General features: G+C 32.2%; 2 protein-coding genes and 1 long non-coding RNA gene across 3 annotated transcripts; all 3 read right to left on the bottom strand.

Moving 5' to 3' along the window:
* Positions 1-503: 503 nt before the first annotated feature.
* LOC124537285 (UMP-CMP kinase) lies at positions 504-1,927 on the bottom strand. The gene has a single exon (XM_047114077.1). It carries the CDS (start codon positions 1,813-1,815, stop codon positions 1,180-1,182), a length of 636 nt encoding a protein of 211 aa, XP_046970033.1. The 5' UTR covers positions 1,816-1,927; the 3' UTR covers positions 504-1,179.
* A 1,089-nt stretch (positions 1,928-3,016) lies between these two features.
* On the bottom strand, positions 3,017-4,490 carry LOC124537630. Its single transcript, XR_006966934.1, has 5 exons — positions 4,361-4,490; positions 4,042-4,076; positions 3,710-3,755; positions 3,264-3,310; positions 3,017-3,039 (listed from the first exon to the last, which is right to left on the bottom strand). It is a non-coding gene; the product is annotated as an uncharacterized LOC124537630 (long non-coding RNA).
* Positions 4,491-4,702: 212 nt separating this feature from the next.
* LOC124537629 (translation elongation factor 2) lies at positions 4,703-12,380 on the bottom strand. Its single transcript, XM_047114527.1, has 15 exons — positions 12,225-12,380; positions 11,674-11,888; positions 11,148-11,341; positions 10,780-10,977; positions 9,379-9,514; positions 8,487-8,709; positions 8,042-8,188; positions 7,797-7,958; positions 7,351-7,515; positions 7,077-7,268; positions 6,745-6,924; positions 6,256-6,545; positions 6,080-6,182; positions 5,317-5,574; positions 4,703-4,936 (listed from the first exon to the last, which is right to left on the bottom strand). Exons 1-15 carry the CDS (start codon positions 12,225-12,227, stop codon positions 4,868-4,870), a joined length of 2,535 nt encoding a protein of 844 aa, XP_046970483.1. The 5' UTR covers positions 12,228-12,380; the 3' UTR covers positions 4,703-4,867.
* Between the last annotated feature and the right edge of the window lie 6,295 nt (positions 12,381-18,675).

An 18,675-nucleotide genomic window follows, 5' to 3' on the forward strand; every position in this document is an offset into this window, starting at 1 on the left:
AGAAGTATGTATGAGATGAAAGAGGCACTTGCATATTATTTTGAGCTGAACAGTGCTGATTGCTAAATGTGTTACATACTTAAAATAACATAAACATTAACAGATATCAGTATCACAGCTCTTGTTTTTCTAATTTTATATCAACATACATAGCTTATCTTGAATTAAAAATGTAAAGAAGAGTATAAAATTGTGATATACTAAATAAAAAAACGTATACATAAAAAATCACCTTAATTTCTTCTGGATTTATTGAAAAACTGAAAGTATGTTTTATCACATTGTAAGTTTATTCACCACAGTCATATTTTCTTTACATTTGTAATATGGTAGATATAGATACTGCAAGATATTTTAACTAACAAATATATAATTATTAAGATAAAGGGTAGATGTATATGAGAATGCGTATTATAATTGCGTAAATCTCAATATTAAAAAGTAAATGACAATTTCACATGTCAAATTGCTTCAACAATCCGTTATAGAATAAAACACATGAGTGTTGGTTGTTTCCACTTTGGTCTTTATTTACATATACACAATTGCAAGCTTAGTTTCTACTTTATAATTAAATAAATATTATCGGCAATATTTTCATTTTATTAGTTTAAAACACTGAAAAACTTATCCATTAATGATCTGTAAATGCAATTTTAATTTCATGTAAATATTTATACAATTAAATGCTAAAAAGGAAATGTTTTTAAAATTATTAAGTATATACTGTATAAAAAATTATACTGATGTATATTTTATCTGATTCTGATAAACAAAATATCTGACCTTTAAAAATATTCTATTTCAATCTATGGCACATTAAAATGAAAATGTTTTAACTTAGTAACAGGTAAATGTAGTTTAGAATGACCTCTGTTTCTTAAAAAACAATGCTATTACAGTGAAGGTCTCACAATACATGACAGAACCTACAAAAATATTGCCATTGTGTACATTGATTTTATGATAAATACTACATTTCACAATTGTCTACTATGTACATCTATAATGCAACATTGCAGTTATTAAAGGTACTTATAGGAAACATTAATACCAAATGACCTTCGGATGCAGTTTAATTTGCTTAGCAATGTCAGCTAGTGCCTTTTTTGATTGATTTTAGCAGAATTCAAGAATTATGAATGTGTGATTGGCCTACTTATGTATTAAACAATTTAATTAGCTCTCTGCCTTAGACAAGTTGTTGTAAAGATTTTTAACATCTTCAAACACTTTTTCTGGAGCCACTTCAGCATTGATCCTACGTACAAGCCCCTGTTTATCATAATAGTTAATTATAGGCATGGTATCATTGATATAAGTATTAAATCTCTTCTTGAGGCTCTCCATGTTATCGTCCGAGCGACCGCTGCCAGCTGCGCCTCGTTTCAAGCACCGTTCAGTACAGATATCTCGAGAGCACTCGAAGAATAATACAAACAATAATTTCGTTTTATCAGACATGACACGTTCCCAGCCTTCTAAATTATCTTTATTGCGAGGAAAACCGTCGATCAGGAATCGTGACTGCCCAGACTTTTGAATAGCTTTATGTATGAGCGAACATGTAACTTCAACAGGAACGATTTCCCCATTCCGAATCTTTTCCTCGATCATTTCACCATACTCAGAGCCTGGTCTTTGGCGCTCCTCGCGTAATAAATCCCCTGCAGAAAGGTGTACGAATCCAAATTCCTTAGAAATAAGAGAGCACTGTGTTCCTTTACCGGCACCGGGGGCACCAAGTACGAATACCACTTCAGGCAACATTTTAGTAATATAACTGGAAAACTGACGGATACACCTATACCACATGAAACAGTGAAGCTGAATGAATTTAATTTAAATGGTTTTAAAAAACATGCGCACAATTGCGACCTTGAGTATTTCGATTTTGACGAATGTATCATATATGTCGTATGACAGAACTAGTGATGTGAAAACGAATTATTTCTGCGAATACTCTTTTGTCGATCGAGTCGAGTGACCATCCGTTATCGACTTAGCGCTAAGTTTTGACTACTTTTATATCTTATAATTTACTACTGCAAAATTTATATTGATACCAACATCGTACTTAATACTACTTACATAGAAATTATTTTACTTTAATTTAAAATAGGCAGTTTTGTATTAAAATGCCATCACTTATATGTCATGCATGTATTTATACATCTTAAAGTAAATTTGAATTTAAAATCGCTTTTTAAAATAATGTTATTTTTTCGAATAATGTTAAAACTGCGAATTAATTAAAATTTATGAACTAACCAAATGCAATAAAAGCAAACATTAAACTGACAGTAAGCCCTTTTGCTTTTTATTTTTCTTCACTTTTCATATTGTAGTAAATTATATATGTGATAAATTATTTACTTTCGCTTCCCAGTGTGTTTGTCTAGTTACATACAATGAACATTTACGTAATTGACTTGATAGAATTATCAAGTGAATTATATCAAATAAGTGTATCTCTGTAGTTTCATAATTGTGCGCCGCTAAAGCCATAACAAAAGAAAAATCATAATTGTACATACATATTTTTTCAATCTATTTACAGAATGGGTTAATCGTATTTTTATGAATATCTTAAGTTAGAGGCGATGCTAAGCAAAACTTTTTCTGGAAAATACATACTTTTAAGTGCGTTTGGAACTGCTAATGCAATTAAAAAGCATAATTTGGTATTTGATTGCTTTAAGACTAATTAAAATAGTGGCAGAGTGCACTAGAACCGACAAGAGAGCGATGTTCTTCAGGGTAGAATCTACTATTGAAAGCGGTGGTACCTTTTATTCAACAGATTTCTAAAATTTTGGTTTTGATATTCAGTGGTTATCTAGATTAATGAACGTTTGGCAAATTTTATCTCAAGCTAGTTTCGATGAAGTATTAAATCCATATAATGCGAAATTTCTAAACAAAAATAAAACAATTGTACATTGTAATATCATTTTTATTTACAAAATGTTTTTATTCAAAGAAATATTAAACGTGTATTTTGTAATATTGCAACATTTTCTTTCATCAGCGGTGTACCTGTAAATTAAAATAAAAAATATATAGTATTCGTTCATTGCAACGTCGTCTTAACAATTGTTCAATTTACTATCAGAATATATATAAAAAGTTAACCTCAAAAAAATTCAGAACAGGTCTGTGATAAGATCATCATTTAATGTTTCTTTAAATTACTTTTATAAGAAGTAAATATGTAGTATTTCTTATTATTCATTTAAATACTTAAATAATAAATGCCTTACCTATCAATTCTTATCATTCGAAATAAGTTGAACCGGTGTTGTTGTTTCTGAAATGAAAATGACTTTATAATATTGCTTAAAGTATATTACATCAAATTATTATTTCTTTTTAGTAATCTCAGGCCTGTTGAGCTTGTAAAACCGTCAGTGGCATCTGGTACAGGTTTTATCATCATAGTAGTTTTAGTTCCATTAAAATATTTCAATTTGTATGTATGTATAATTTTTTCATTGAAAACATTTCTATTGATTTTATTAAGACCACATCAGTATGATATTGAAAGTCAGCTCTATATGTAAGGTAGACATGTTATGAACTGAAACTGATGTGGAGCACAAGTAACCATTCATTGAATTGAATAGATCTACCCCACCCCCCTCTTATTTCCATCATCAGATGATCTTAAGTTACTATTTAATATTTGACAAATACTTCCTATACTTACATATTAAGGCGGGCGGGCGGTGGCCTTATGAAAAACGCAGTGGCTTCTGAAAAAATAAAAAAAAGGTGAATTCATTTGAATATTTATAGTTTTAAGTTGATATCTTTAAATATATTATCAGGCCTGTTGAGCTTGTAAACCAGCAGAATATGTATGGTACGGTTTTATCATCATTATATTTATTTATGGTTGAATTACTTCACCTATGAACAACTGATGTCAGTTTGCAAAGTCAATGTGATATTCGTAAAGTTTAATCTAGTCTATTAGTGAAGAAGTAAGTTTTATTCTAATTAATATATTTAATTTATGAGACAAAAAAAGCAATTTACCTTTCAGTGCGTGATCTAAGAGTGTTTTGCTTTACCTGTAATAATAAAAATATTTTATTAATTATTTTAATTCCTTTTTTAATTATAATTTAAATAATAAGATCATAGAAATTATTCAGGTTTTATTAAATATTTTGTCCTCAAAATAATTCAGAACAGGTCTGTGATATACTCATCATTAAAAAAATAATATACATTTTAACCACAAAATATTAAAAAAGAATTTATATTTTTTGTTATTATTAAATAATTTAATTTATGTGCTTTAACAGCAATTAATGGTAAATATAAAGAAAAATTATACTTTAACAATGCTTACCTCAGATGACTAAATGACTTGAAATTTACCTGTAATCAAATAAATACATGTAGTACCAGATAATTAAATGCAAAGTAATGTAAAGCCAATAAATATAAAAGCTATCAAATTAATTATCAATAAAACTCACCTCTTGAAATAAAATAATTGTCCTAATAATACAAATAAAAACTACATTTTTTATAATAGAAAAATTATAATTTAAAAATTAATTACAGTATAATTAAAGAATCCAGGTTCCCGACTACATTAATGATAACAGGTCTTAAGAGCCGGGATTAATAATATTTTATAATATGATACAGCCAAGTATCACAAATGGTACGATATTAACAATGCGTCTCATTGATTAATTATTTTATTGAAATTTCTTCAGCTTCTGCTTTTAACAAACTTATTGAGGCGAAAACAAGTTCGATGGTAAACCAAAATGATGATCAGATGTTGCGTGAGGCGCGCTTATTAATGTTACATATTTTACAGTATTGATTGCATTAGCTACGGCGTTTACAATTTGTCCAAGTATTGAGTAAGGTCTGGGAGACCGTCCTTAAGTCCTTTCCTCTTTCTCGTTTCCTGAAAAGAAAAAAAAATGTTTAAACTTCGATATAGCTTTCTATTTCCTAACTTATTTAGTTTTCGTAATGGATTTAAGTTGGTAATTAAAGAAAGAATGTATCGCGTGTGCCGTGGCATGCAGTCCCGGGACATAAGGATAGCGGTCCTGTGCAGCGCGAGGCGAGCGAGTCGATCTGCTTCCGCACGCGCCGCCGTCGTCACCGCGCGCGGGCCGCCAGGCGACGCGCGCGCTACGACGTGGCACGGGGTGCGGAAGGGAATGTTACGAAACATTGCATTTATTTCTTGCATATTGCATAGAACCACATTAAATAGCTGCCATTAATATTGTTTATGATTTTAATATAAATCACATTCAATTTAAATTGTTTACTCACCTGGACTACATTGTAGGGCTTGGAGCCTGGTTCGCATGGGTCACCTGGCAGGATCTGCCAGTGGTCGAACACGCACTGTGGGAAAGCTTGTCCGCCGGTGTTGGAACGTAAGTCAGCAGTGAAACCGAACGACTCGTTGACAGGCAGATAAGCCTTCACAACGAACATGGGTGTTCCGGCTACTTGCGACTCTTCGAATACGTGACCACGACGTCTGTTGAGTACACCGTAGATACCTCCCACGGCTACTTCAGGGCACTGTACATAAAATTCATATATCAATAAAAGCTGAAGTTGATATAAAAAAATCTTCTCTATAATATAATATTATATTTGCAGGTTTTACACATGCAATATGAAGAAAAATAATCCAACATGGTATATATTCTTCTTGAAGGCAGGGTAATGTGCATAGTCTTTGAACCAGCCTCAATATACATTTTATTTTCTGGATTTTCCAATTGAAGGTAGTGTTAAAATTTTGTAAGCAATGTTAGTTCGCGTATTCAGGTAGGGCATGAAATTTGAAGGTCGAAACCTAATCTGAAAAAGGAACTGTTGCTCTTCCACGTTTCGGAATAGCAGTCTGGCGAAAATGCCAGCCTGCCTAGGATAACACGTGGGATGAGGGACATGCATAAAAGTAAATTATTTTATAAAGTAGTCACAAGACACGTTTTAGACATAGAACAGGAAGGTCTTATAACTGTGACATTATATAATTAGTTTTAGAGAGATAAGATGACACATAAAATGCAGTTACCTGAATCTCACACAAGTAGACAGGCTCCATAAGGCGTGGCGCCGCGGTAAGCAGACACGCGTACAGACATCTTCTCGTCGTTGGAATGATCTGACCGCCACCTCTGCATATACAATGTCATGTTTAAAAAATGATCTAATGTACATTTAAATATTTCCTTGTTTTTACCAACGCACCTGTGGATAGCGTCCGTGTGCAGTGTAACATCATAGATGTTAAACCGTACTCCTCTCAAGTTCTCCTCAGCCATGACTCCTTCCTTGGCGGCCCATTGGAAACCGGCGACGACGGAATCCTTGATTTCATTGAGGTACTGTACTCCCTTGGAGCAGTCCACCAGGATGTTGGGGCCGGTACCTTCAGGACCGAAGCACCAGATCTTACGGGCCTCAGTGATGTCATACTCGAATTTGTCGCACAGATAACGTGCACGGGTCTTGAAGTCGTCACGTGGGTTTACCCTGCCCTGAATTAATAACAATTCTCATATGAGTAGTTTCCTAATATGAGGCAGTATTGCAATAACACAGCACAGAAATGGATAGATGCAAAAAATAATTATTATTTCTACACTTAAATAAGCTACTATTATTAATTTATATATTAACAAATTGGAAGTATCTTCTCAACATTAACAAAGAACATGTCCAATATCTAATATGTACCTCATCAATGTCCTCTGGAAGACCGTCAGGCATGGGCGCGGCCCTCATGAACAGACGGTTGTGCTTGTTGGGAGACTTCGACAAACACATTTGGTCGGATTCTTCACTAACAGTTTCACGGTAAGACACAACAGGGTCAGACTTCTTGATAGGAATGCAAGCGTGGTCTTCTTCCAAATCCTATGGATAGATAATATATTCTTGATTATTTAATATATTTAAAAAGACAGACTAAGAAAAGTAAAACTGTATTAAAACCTATTTATAGACAAAATTTACTACAAAATAATAAATTGTCAATAATTATATTAATTTAAGAATAAATCACAAACCTTAAGACAGATCTCAAGATGCAACTCTCCAGCACCAGCAACAATGTGCTCACCAGACTCTTCATTAATGCACTGCACCATGGGGTCAGACTTAGCAAGACGCTTAAGACCTTCCACGAGCTTAGGTAAGTCAGCTGGGTTCTTAGGCTCGACGGCTACACGTACGACAGGCGACACACTGAACTTCATGACCTGGCAATGACATTTTCTTATTAGAATTATATTATAAGTTACGTAAAGTTAAATAATTTCTTGTATTTCTATTATTTCATACCTTCATGTTGTGCGCGTTCTTGAAAGTGGTGATTGTACCAGTCTTGACAAGGAACTGGTCAACACCAACTAAACCACAGATGTTACCAGAGGGTACATCCTCAATGGCCTCTACATAACGACCCATCATGAGGATGGTACGCTGGATGGTCTTCTCATACAGATCCTGGAGAAAAAAAAAACTTGTATAAAAATGTACTTTAGACTGATAATAAAATTAAAGAAATTTGCATAATAAAAAGAATGAATGTATCGCGTGTGCCGTGGCATGCAGTCCCGGGACATAAGGATAGCGGTCCTGTGCAGCGCGAGGCGAGCGAGTCGATCTGCTTCCGCACGCGCCGCCGTCGTCACCGCGCGCGGGCCGCGGGGCGACGCGCGCGCTACGACGTGGCACGGGGTGCGGAAGGGAATGTATAACATTTGTTCAATCTTTTATAAACATACCTCTTTCTTGCCAGGAGTGAAGTTAGGTCCCATAATACGGGCCTTCTGACCGGTGACAACCTTTCCGGAGAAGACGCGACCGAACGCGTAGAAACGTCCCTTGTCAGAGGTCGGTACCATTTTGCTGACGTACATCATAAGTGGGGCTTCAGGGTCGCAGGTCTGTTAGGAATTTATGGATTAATATTCAATTTTTGTATAAATTTTACAGTTTTAAGAGATTAATGATGATACATGATATATACCTTGATACCAATAGCGGCTTCGTCATCATGAGGTCCTTCGTACAACATTTCCATACGGTACTTCTGGGCAACTACAGGTGATGGCAGATGGATGGCAATCATCTGAAGAAGAGCTTCTCCGGCAGGTAACCAAGTACGCATAACAACCTATAAAATAGTGAAAGGTTTAATAAGAATTGTAAAACTGTTTGTTTTGTTTTAAACCACTAGTTAATAATGATTACTATTATTATTTCAATTATATCTTCCATTTATGGGGTTGCAAGTCACATGACTTACCACCAATTCCGGAAAGACTAAGAATACTTTCAGTACTCTTTGACACCCAGAAGCTCATTTAAATAAGTAACCGGCAACACTTGGGACTAATTTTTTTCATCATACTTTGATAAGTGTAATTTAAAAATTGTATGCTGTTAGCATGAAAGTTATTGAGATATCTCACCTTGAGCAGGGCCTTGCCGTCCTTGTCGGCATCTTCGTGCTTGAGGGTGACACCAATCTTCTTAAGAAGACTGTCAATTTCCTCCTTGCGGAAGTTCATGATAGCACTGAACACCTTGTAAATAGGGTCCAGGACATACATGCAGAAGGAGCGCTTGTTCTCATTGTCTTTCTGCTTCGCCCATTTCTTGGTGGTGGCGTTGAAGAAGTTTTCACCCCATAGCCTAGTCAAAATATTTCCCATGTATAAAAGTAGTCAACTACATTTCATGATAAATTGTTAAGGGCAGAATAATGTGATATAATTTGTATCTCATTGAATACTATAAAACAATTACAATTAATGTCTTAACTACTCTCGAGACTATACTTTTCGTCCTTGTCTGCCACCGGAGTACAGAATTAAAACCTTTACCCAGTATCAATGGGACGTACAGTTTTATCTTAAGTATTACATATAACTTTCAATGATAAGTTTCTTGTTTGGCTTCATCTTTTTCTAGCATAATCGTGCTTATGCATATCTACTTTCTAAAGAAGCCAAATAACATTTATTATATCATACAAGTGTAAAACTTTAAAAATATTTCAATGTTTTAATAATTTAACTCATTAACTAGTCATATTTGTTACAGCACTGTTAGAATAGAAGTGAAGTGATGTGTTTATTTGAAGAATGAATCAATAGAAATATTATAATTTAGAAATAAAAGAATTGTACTAGTCAGTGAAAGTAGAACTTGGATGGTTCAATTCTTTTTTTAGTTCAAGTTAAGTAGAAATACCTCAATGAATAATTACACTAGTAAATTTAATATACAAAAATATATAGAATCTCATAGTTATCTAATGGCTTCTACACTGATATAACTAATATCCAAATAAGAACTAACCTGTTCATGAGCTTGACAAGGTCAATCTTGAACTTGTCAGCGTACATTTCGGCGAACTGTTTCAGGGTGAAGGCCCATCCGTGGAGACCAGAACCGAAACCTACGGAACCCTTGCTGGGGTCGACGCGAACCTCACCTGATCAAGATAATTATATAACAATTAAGTTTACTATCTAATATCATCTTAATGGAAATATATGGAAACATTTAAATATGACATGCATAATATTTAAAGTGTATGAAAATCTAGTTTGACAAGACTATAAAGGGTTCACATGGCATGATGAACTTTCTTTTAATCGATAAAAAACGTAAAAGAAATAGCAACATATTATGTCTACATCAACAATACATGTGGACAATCAGGATCTGTATTATGAAGAGTAACCCTTTTCAAATAATAATTTATTTCAATAGTCATATTCATATTATCTCTTTACAATTTGTCCTACATTAAAGGAAATACACATAAAATTGTAAGCATGAAATATATTTGGCATGTGATATGAAAAATTGCATGTTAAAGCATTGTTATGCAACATTGAAATATGATGAGTCATTTCAATGTTTGTTTACAATAATGATCGGTGAGGTTGAGGTTTCATAGAAAATTAAAAATCATTATTGAGAAAGTAATTATCACTATGATGTATGAATTTATTATTTATATAAAATTAATATTATCAAATCATAATTGGTTATGCTCCATGATTCAAATAAAATTATTTTTAACTGTATTATAAAATTTGAGTAACAAAAGTATGATATAATGATTACTAGGTAGGTTTTCATATTAAATTATTGAATATTAACCTAGTAACTCGGTAAGTCAGTCCAATCGTTTGCTGTTCACATCTCCACATGTGTATGTTGATTACACAAAACACAATACAGATGTATGACTAAGATTGCTAACAATCTTAAACATGTGTTGGCAGCTTCATTTGCCGTTATCAGTCGATTGAATACAGTGAGATAATAAATATTACCCACAGAAGTCTTTTCTTATTTTGCTTCATGACATGCTTTTAAGCCGTGATAAAAGATATCCATTTATCAGTAAATATGAAAATAATAATGATGATAAGAAAGTAACACAATAGTAACCTTTACTATGCTAAATTAGTGGAAAATATTTTAAATTTATGAAGTTGTATTTCAGTATAACATTTAAAAGAAAGTTATCAAATTGAATTAGCTATCAAATAAATGCAAAATATTATTTCACAACATTTCAATATATTTTGTCATCGATCTAAACAAAAACTTAGTTACAATGTGTACAAAATAAATGTCATGTTGACCTGCTGACTAGTAATTATTACACCTAGGTCTTGATTGCTGAATTTATGCATTTTCCTTGTTACACAACCAATTACAACATAAAAAAATATCACTCACCCATGGGACCACTGTCGTCAGAGTAAGTGGCAATGATGACGTTGACATTTTCAACAATACGCTGGAAGGTTTGGTAGAGTTCTTCAGACTCTAATTGCAGCTCAAGAAGAGCACGGTCCATCTTGTTCATGAACAGAATAGGCTTGATGCGCTCAGCAATAGCTTGACGCAGCACCGTCTCAGTTTGTACACATACACCTACGAACAATATTGTAAAATTAAAACAAGTTTCTAGGGAGTTATAATAACTTTTTCAATAAATATAGAAGACATGTTACTTAAGTTCTAGACTATCAAAAAGGTCACAAATCTTTAATAGGGTGTATAATTGGTTTCTTAGTGTATTATTTTATGATTTTCCTTCTTACCCGACACACAATCCACCACGACAAGAGCTCCATCCGTGACACGGAGAGCAGCTGTCACTTCAGAGGAGAAGTCAACGTGCCCAGGTGAGTCAATAAGGTTGATCAAGAAACCCTTTTCACTCTTCTCACGCTGGTCAGGGTTTGTGATGAATACCAAATCCTTCTCCTCCAGCTCGAAGTACATGGAAATGGCACTGACAAAGACGACATATGATCAACTTATGTTTCGAACAATTGTTGTATTTTATAAAGATCTAAAGGAACTCAGATGGCCGTTCTATGAATCTTCAAAGAAATTCAGTTTTAAATGGTAAGAACATTCATCATTGTAATGATAATTTGTTGATAATGTAGTAAAGGTCGATCTTAATTTTAGAGGTTAATAAACTTTAAACTTGAATAGCACAAATCGAGTCAAGGTAACATTTAACATATCTGCATATTCAGCAACTGCATGTGCAAGTACAGCCATATTGAAAGGTCGATACTGAACACAAAAGGTCACGAAAAGAAAATTGAAACTCACGTGGATTTGATGGTGATACATCTGTCTTGCTCGTCTTTTCGGGTGTCTGTGAAACGAGTCTCACCGGCCCTCGCACCGGCGATGATACCGGCTTTGGAGACGAGCGAGTCCGTGAGTGTGGACTTGCCGTGGTCGACGTGGGCGATGACGGACATGTTGCGGATATTCCGCTTCTTGTCCATCATCCCTCTGATTTCGTCTACGGTAAAATTCACCTGGACAAACAAAAAAATCACTTAACATCTTGCAAACAGTTGAACCAGAGAAAAACAGATGGCAATCTGTCTTGTCATACGCACGTTTCATTTTGGCAATAGGATATTAAATAAACTCATTAATTGAATATAATTAACGTTTACTAGAGTTTCAAATTATTTCACAACACTTCACAGCACCAGTATGAAAACGTCACCCGATCACAAAGGAGACTAAAAGAAAACCTAAGTTTTTATTACTTCGTCAACACGAAATTCGAAAAATATTAACGGAGAATAATAGTAAATATATTTTGAATCACTTTTCTGAACACTAATATTGAATAATATACTCACCATATTGGATGGTTTATGATTTTTCTTTCAATAAAATAGACCACCATACGCCAGCAATGGCGTACGCGTTAAAAAGGACCCTTTTTCAACTTCGTGGGCCGGATGTACCTGCCACCCGTCAGACGTTGTTAAACCAAAGACAAAGTACAATATATGTTGCCAGTATTTTTACAGTTACTTCAAAAAATAGTTTATTATTATTATTATTCGTTTATTTTCAATTTCTACATGAAGACGATGTTTGTAATATATTTTTGAAGAAAAGTTTTATTTCTTAGCGGTCTTATTAAAATAATATTGATTTGTCTTTAAAAATATATTTAAAATAACCTAACTTAAATAGTTAATTTTATTTATTTTCAAAAAAAGTTATATTATATTAATGTCACAAATTAAACTGCACATTATAAGGCTCTTATTATTTTTATTTTTCAAAATATTTCCTAATAATAAATTTATGTATGAAACCATAAAGATTGAAAAAACTATTATCAACTTTTCAATTTAACATAATAGAAAGAACATATTTATTAGTATTATATATATATATATCAACTCCATAAGACAAAAAAGAAGGCTTGTGTATGTTTGCAATAAGTATATTGCCATTTAGAAAATGAAAAAATAGATTGTATAAAGTAAGTGAAAGAAAAACTTATGTTCATTTAATGATCATTACTAAAAAGAGGTGGGAATAAAAAATAAACTGAATAATTTAAGTTAAGTTTAAGTAATAGGTTAACCTTTTATTTATTATAATAATATTATTATTTACTAACTTATTTTGTTGTGTATATCATTAATGACATCTATCTTTTATGTTAATAAATTATTACTGCCACTCAGTAAGAGATGGCGCTGTAAAATAAAGCTGTGTTGTATCTGCATTTTTAACGATGACGCTTTGAATTTTGTATTATTTAAGAATATTGGGTGTTTTAAAAAAATATATATATTAACTTATATAAACAAAATATGCTTAAGAACATTCTTAGTTTTGAAATTAATACTTTAAAGAAATCAGTTGAAAAGATATACATTTATGATAATTTTGAATTTGGCGAAGAAGTTGAGAAGAGATATTGGATTTAATAAATGTAAGTAACATTAACAGAAGTTTTTTTTTCTACAATAAATGCAAAGTTTCATCTTCGCAGCGCCATAACCAATTTAAATGAACGAAACGGTTTTAAATTTGTAAGACTAACCGCCTGCCGGTGAATAAAAACACATCGAGGTACGAGGAAACCTACATGTTTCAAAAAAAAATTAAAGGCATTTGTACTATAGAACTCCATATAATAAGTTAACAGTTGTAGTTATGTATTACCACTAACCGACAACTATCTACATACATTTTTAATGGATAATTTGTTTTTTAAATAGGTTTGATATATTAATATAAAAACATTTTAGCACTTGAAACTTTTCATCTATATGACTATAATCTATATGACTATAATAAACAACACCACTGTTTAATATTAATGTTTACATCATTAAATTATCTATAATTTTTAATTAGGTAAATCAAAAGTTTTTATTTTAAAATCGAATGTCGTTATTTGTGTATCGGCCAAGTTTTGGCGAAGCAGTCGGCCAATATCGTCGATTCTGAGAAACCTACAACTACGACGGAATCGGATAGGTTTTGTTGGCAGCAAAACCTTGCCAACTTGACCCAATTCATTTCTTTGAATCATCACTATTATATTTTTCCCTCTTACGATTAATGTTTAGGTATTTGGAACTTATACTACTTACATTATAAGTATACTCGTGCATAGGTATTCTTTTACGACGTTTAAAAAAAAACAATATTAAAGAAAACACGAAATAAAATGCTTAAATTGAAAATATTAATTTGAATATACATATGTACGTGTTTTCAATGACAAATTTGTGTTCATAAATGAGGAGACGAGTGTTAAACTAAAAAAAAATAAAACGAAAAGAATATATAAATTATACAAAAATTTTCGAAAAGTGTTAGGGTAAAAAACGTCTCCAGTTTTGCTTATGTGCTTATAAAACAGTTTTTGCCCGCGGCTTCGCTTATTTAAGTGGTTGGTTGTCAGGTGTTAGGTATAAAAAAAAATACAGACGAATTGATAACCACCACCTTTTTGAAGTCGGTTGAAAATAGCCTGTCCTTCAGGCCTAATAATAGCCTGTCCTGACAGTTAAAAGTTTACTTTATACCAAATTTCATCAAATTCCGTTTAGTGATTTGGACGTTAAAGATAGTCGATAGACAGACGGATTTACTATCGCTTTTTAATATTAGTATAGATAAGGAATTTGATTGAATCACAACAAAGTACATTTAATATATACGTAAATTAATTATTTTAAATAATTTAATCGTCGATACCAAATCGATTTATTTCGTAATAATAAATTTTTCGTTAATGTTTTTTTATATCGATTTAGAACTTAGGTAATGAAATTATATTAGATCATATCCTATTATTAGATATGCAATATAGGAGGCTTGGCAAAAAGGTTGGTGAATCATAAAATACAAACCGATGTTTACATTCAGAGCAAAACAGGTGTTCCGCTATAGAATATTCTTATTTCACTCGTTGACGTCACGGAACTGCAGTGAATGAATGAAGCAAAAAAATCGATACATAATAATTATATCATTCGATAAGAGCAATGACGTTGTAATAAAAAATAAATTATATGTTGTTATTGAAGTATAAATTGAATGTAGTATTATTTTCTTCGTATTCTGTTTCGTATGAGACATATCTAATTAAATTCTCCTTGCTTAACAGTACATAAAAAAGAAAACCATACAAAATTATAGAAATACATTAAGTACTGACCGTTTTTTACACATCAATAATTTGTCTTCAATTAAAATAATACCAATAAAAAAAAATATAAAAGACAAAAATTTTGTACTAATTTTGGGTGGCTATAATTTTAATTAGCCAATTGTTTCATTAGATTCGAACTCCATCCTTACATCCTTCGCTCTATAACTGTTGAATGTGTGTTGACGTTTGTGTTTAGTTCATTTCGTTCTTTCTTATGTAAATATATTATGTCATAATAAAGTGAAGCTGTGAATAGTACAAATCAGTGTTATGTTTTATTATCTCACTTCACTCGCGGCTCACGATATATTTTATGTGCATAATATATTCAATGAATATTACATTCAAAACAAAGTTATGAAATTATTAAGTTATTAGATTATTAGTAAGTCGATAAAAATAAGAGACTTAGTACGGACTTATGTACGATTTTCTCTTCAATAGTTTGTTCAAATAGTCACTTAAATGTTGGTATCTAAAATTACAGTCAGATAGACAGAATATTCCTTCTCGACGTTGCAACGCAATAGACAATTTTAAATGTAGGTAAGAGTTGTTCAATAATATTTCATTATTATATTTAATAATTGCATCATCTTGATCTTGATTCAGTACGAATACGGTAGAGTAATTTAGATTAGCTTAAATCTAGAAAAGAAATTGAGTCGCTATCAATATTTAATATAGGATGTTAACTTGTTTTAACAAATCGAACCGACCTCTAATGTAAAGAGCATAAAGTTCGTCTTGCATGCGAAGACTACAATAGTGTGATTTCAAGTCCCCCAGACTCCCTCACGTTAAGACTGTTGCGACCTTTACCTCAATCTTTCTGACAGTAATGAGGTGGTTCTAAATATACTGGTACTTGTACAGCGAACTTAAGAATGGCAATTATATTAAAACATTTAAAAGAAACATGATATAATAGAGCCCATCTCCGCGATTTGTGTTCGTGTGGGTGTTGAAAATATATGACGCGCGGTAAAATGTATTCAAATTAATCGCTTAGCTCGATACTGATTCTATTATACTGTCATTGAGTTCAAATATTATTCCAATAAATTATGGTTATTCACTTAGTTCAAGCCCACCACTCACAGGGTACCACACACTCATGAGAAATTCTACCTACAAACAGGATAACATAGTATTGTTGTGTTCTGTTTAAGTTTCACAAGTTTCAGGCACAAGGAACATAAAATGTTTTTTTTTTTTTTAATTTTATTTTTATTTTTTATGGTATATGTTGGCGGACTAGCATATAGGCCACCTGATGGTAAGTGGTCACCATCACTCATAGACAATGAAGCTGTAAGAAATATTAACTATTCCTTACATCTTCAATGCGCCACCAAACTTGGGAACTAAGATGTTATGTCCCTTGTGCCTGTAGTTACACTGGCTTACTCATCCTTCAAACCGGAACACAACAATACTGAGTACTGTTATTTGGCGGTAATATAACTGATGAGTGGGTGGTACCTACCCAGACGGGCTTGCACAAAGCCCTACCACCAAGTGTTTGCGGCGAAAGTTGGTGGCGTATTGGTGATATAAGGAATCGTTAATATTTCATACTGGGCCAATGTCTTCTTACCATCAGGTGACCTGTTTGCTTGTTCGCTTGCCTCTAACAAAAAAGACTATTATTATAGTAGTGTCGAAGCTCCAGTAACACATATATTGATGAAAATTCCACAATCCCCTGACTGATTATTTAAATGTTTTAAGTAATTTCCTTAACCAATCTTGGACCAAAAAGTACGATATACCTTTACTTGTTGGAAATACTTGATAACTCGGGAGTTGTAAGGTTTCTTCCTGCTATCATTCCCCTTTTTGTGGAACAAAGTGATCTTTGAATTCTAGAAGGAAATTCTGCAAGGCAAAAAGTCACGGGAAGTACCAGGTAAGTAGCTAGATACAATATTGCAAATGAATATAATTGCAACTTATTTCGTCATCTTGCAGTATATTTATTTTGCAGTCACTTATTGCACAACTTTAAAATAATAATAATAGAATTTATATTATTTAAAAATGGAACGTAATGATACTAATAAAAAAATTTTGTAAACCTATTTGAATTTTAAACAATTTAGACATTTACATATAATACATTAATTTTATTTGAAACTTATTACTAATATGATTGTAAACATAAAATGCAGAAATCTTAGGACTAAAAATACAAATAATACTATAAATAAAAACAAAAAAATACAAAAATATTTGATGTGGCCTACTTATGATTTATCAGCCTTCCAGGCAACCCAATGATGTTTTAATATAATTTATTAGCCTTTATAATATAAAAATAATTTTATTCATGGTTGGCATTAATTATCAAGATTATTTCTAAGTATGTACGATAATACTATTGTGTTAATAAAAGTATAATATTATGGAATGGTGCTTGAAGTTTGTCAATGTAGAGATAAAAATACAAAGGGGGTGATTTAATCGGGTTATGAATTGGAAAAGTTTTTGTTCACGATATTCGTTCTATTTCACATGATTTTCTTGTAGGGTTCATTTTTATTGTAAATAATATATGTAACCAAATGGGTAAGCAGTGATTTTCTCGTCGGTTTTCCTCGGAATTTGAATTCGACTGGTTCAGTTGCTAACAAATTTGTAGATTGACGACACATGATTACTCTTTTATACAACTAGAACACAGACGTCAATTTCAGGGCTATCTCAGATTTTTCAACGTATATAGTGTCAATAGCGCAATGGTTTATCGACCGCCTATTGACGTAAAAGTTGCAGGATTGGTGGCACGGGTCAGGCCCTTAGGCTATTGTTGTACACACTCTCAACACAAGTGATAAGCTTAAAATTAAGTATTCCTACTTGCTTGCTTATCTTATTACTAAATTCTTAAGTAATTTGGGACATTATAATTCGTCTAGTATTCTTTAATAAAATATGTTTATTACTTTTATATGAAATTACAAGTAAAATCGTCGAAAGACGGTCTCGGTTATCATGTCCAATATTTGAAATATTGAATATATGCCCTATGTATCTAGGTATTTTTCAATACAATAACATCATTTATTATAACACACATATTAGACTTGTACCTAGATGGCTTTTGTGTAAAACTTCTCTTTTAGACACTTCTTGACACAAATAAAAATGATTTAAAAATAAAATTTATAACTTGCTTTTTAATAACCACAGTAAAATATACATATATTAACAACTTACATATTAACAATCTTTTGTAAGCCAAATATAAAGTATTAAAAATGTAATTCTTATATTATATTCTAATCGATTTTGTATTTGCATTCACAATATATTGAATTTGACCTCATAAGGTCAGTAACATAATTTGTACATTTTATGGCAATTCATTCGCCAGTACAGACATTAATCAATATATATTGCGTTTTAAAAGTAAATTGCATGGCATAAATTGGTAAATGAATGCACAGAAGGGTGCTATCGCGTGTATTCGGGGGTGAGGGTCGCGACTTATAGGTTAGGCCGCCTGCGAGGGTGAAAGTAGGGCTGTGAATAAGGAAAAGAGGTTTTAAATTATCAGTTACATAATCATCTTTATTTCTTATAAAATTTGGTCTTTTAACAACACTGGAATGTTG

The sequence above is a fragment of the Vanessa cardui genome, chromosome 18, assembly GCF_905220365.1.
Source record: "Vanessa cardui chromosome 18, ilVanCard2.1, whole genome shotgun sequence".
Lineage (NCBI taxonomy): Eukaryota > Metazoa > Arthropoda > Insecta > Lepidoptera > Nymphalidae > Vanessa > Vanessa cardui.

What these genes read in the sequence shown, in the direction of transcription:
- LOC124537629 (XM_047114527.1), bottom strand. An exon ending in TCACTCCTGGCAAGAAAGAG is followed by an intron (nt 7,516 to 7,796) that starts GTATGTTTATAA and finishes TTTTTTCTCCAG; the next exon opens with GATCTGTATGAGAAGACCAT. An exon ending in CACACGGACGCTATCCACAG is followed by an intron (nt 6,183 to 6,255) that starts GTGCGTTGGTAA and finishes TTGTATATGCAG; the next exon opens with AGGTGGCGGTCAGATCATTC.
- LOC124537285 (XM_047114077.1), bottom strand. Translation starts at nt 1,815, where the DNA reads ATGTGGTATAGGTGTATCCGTCAGTTTTCCAGTTATATTACTAAAATG.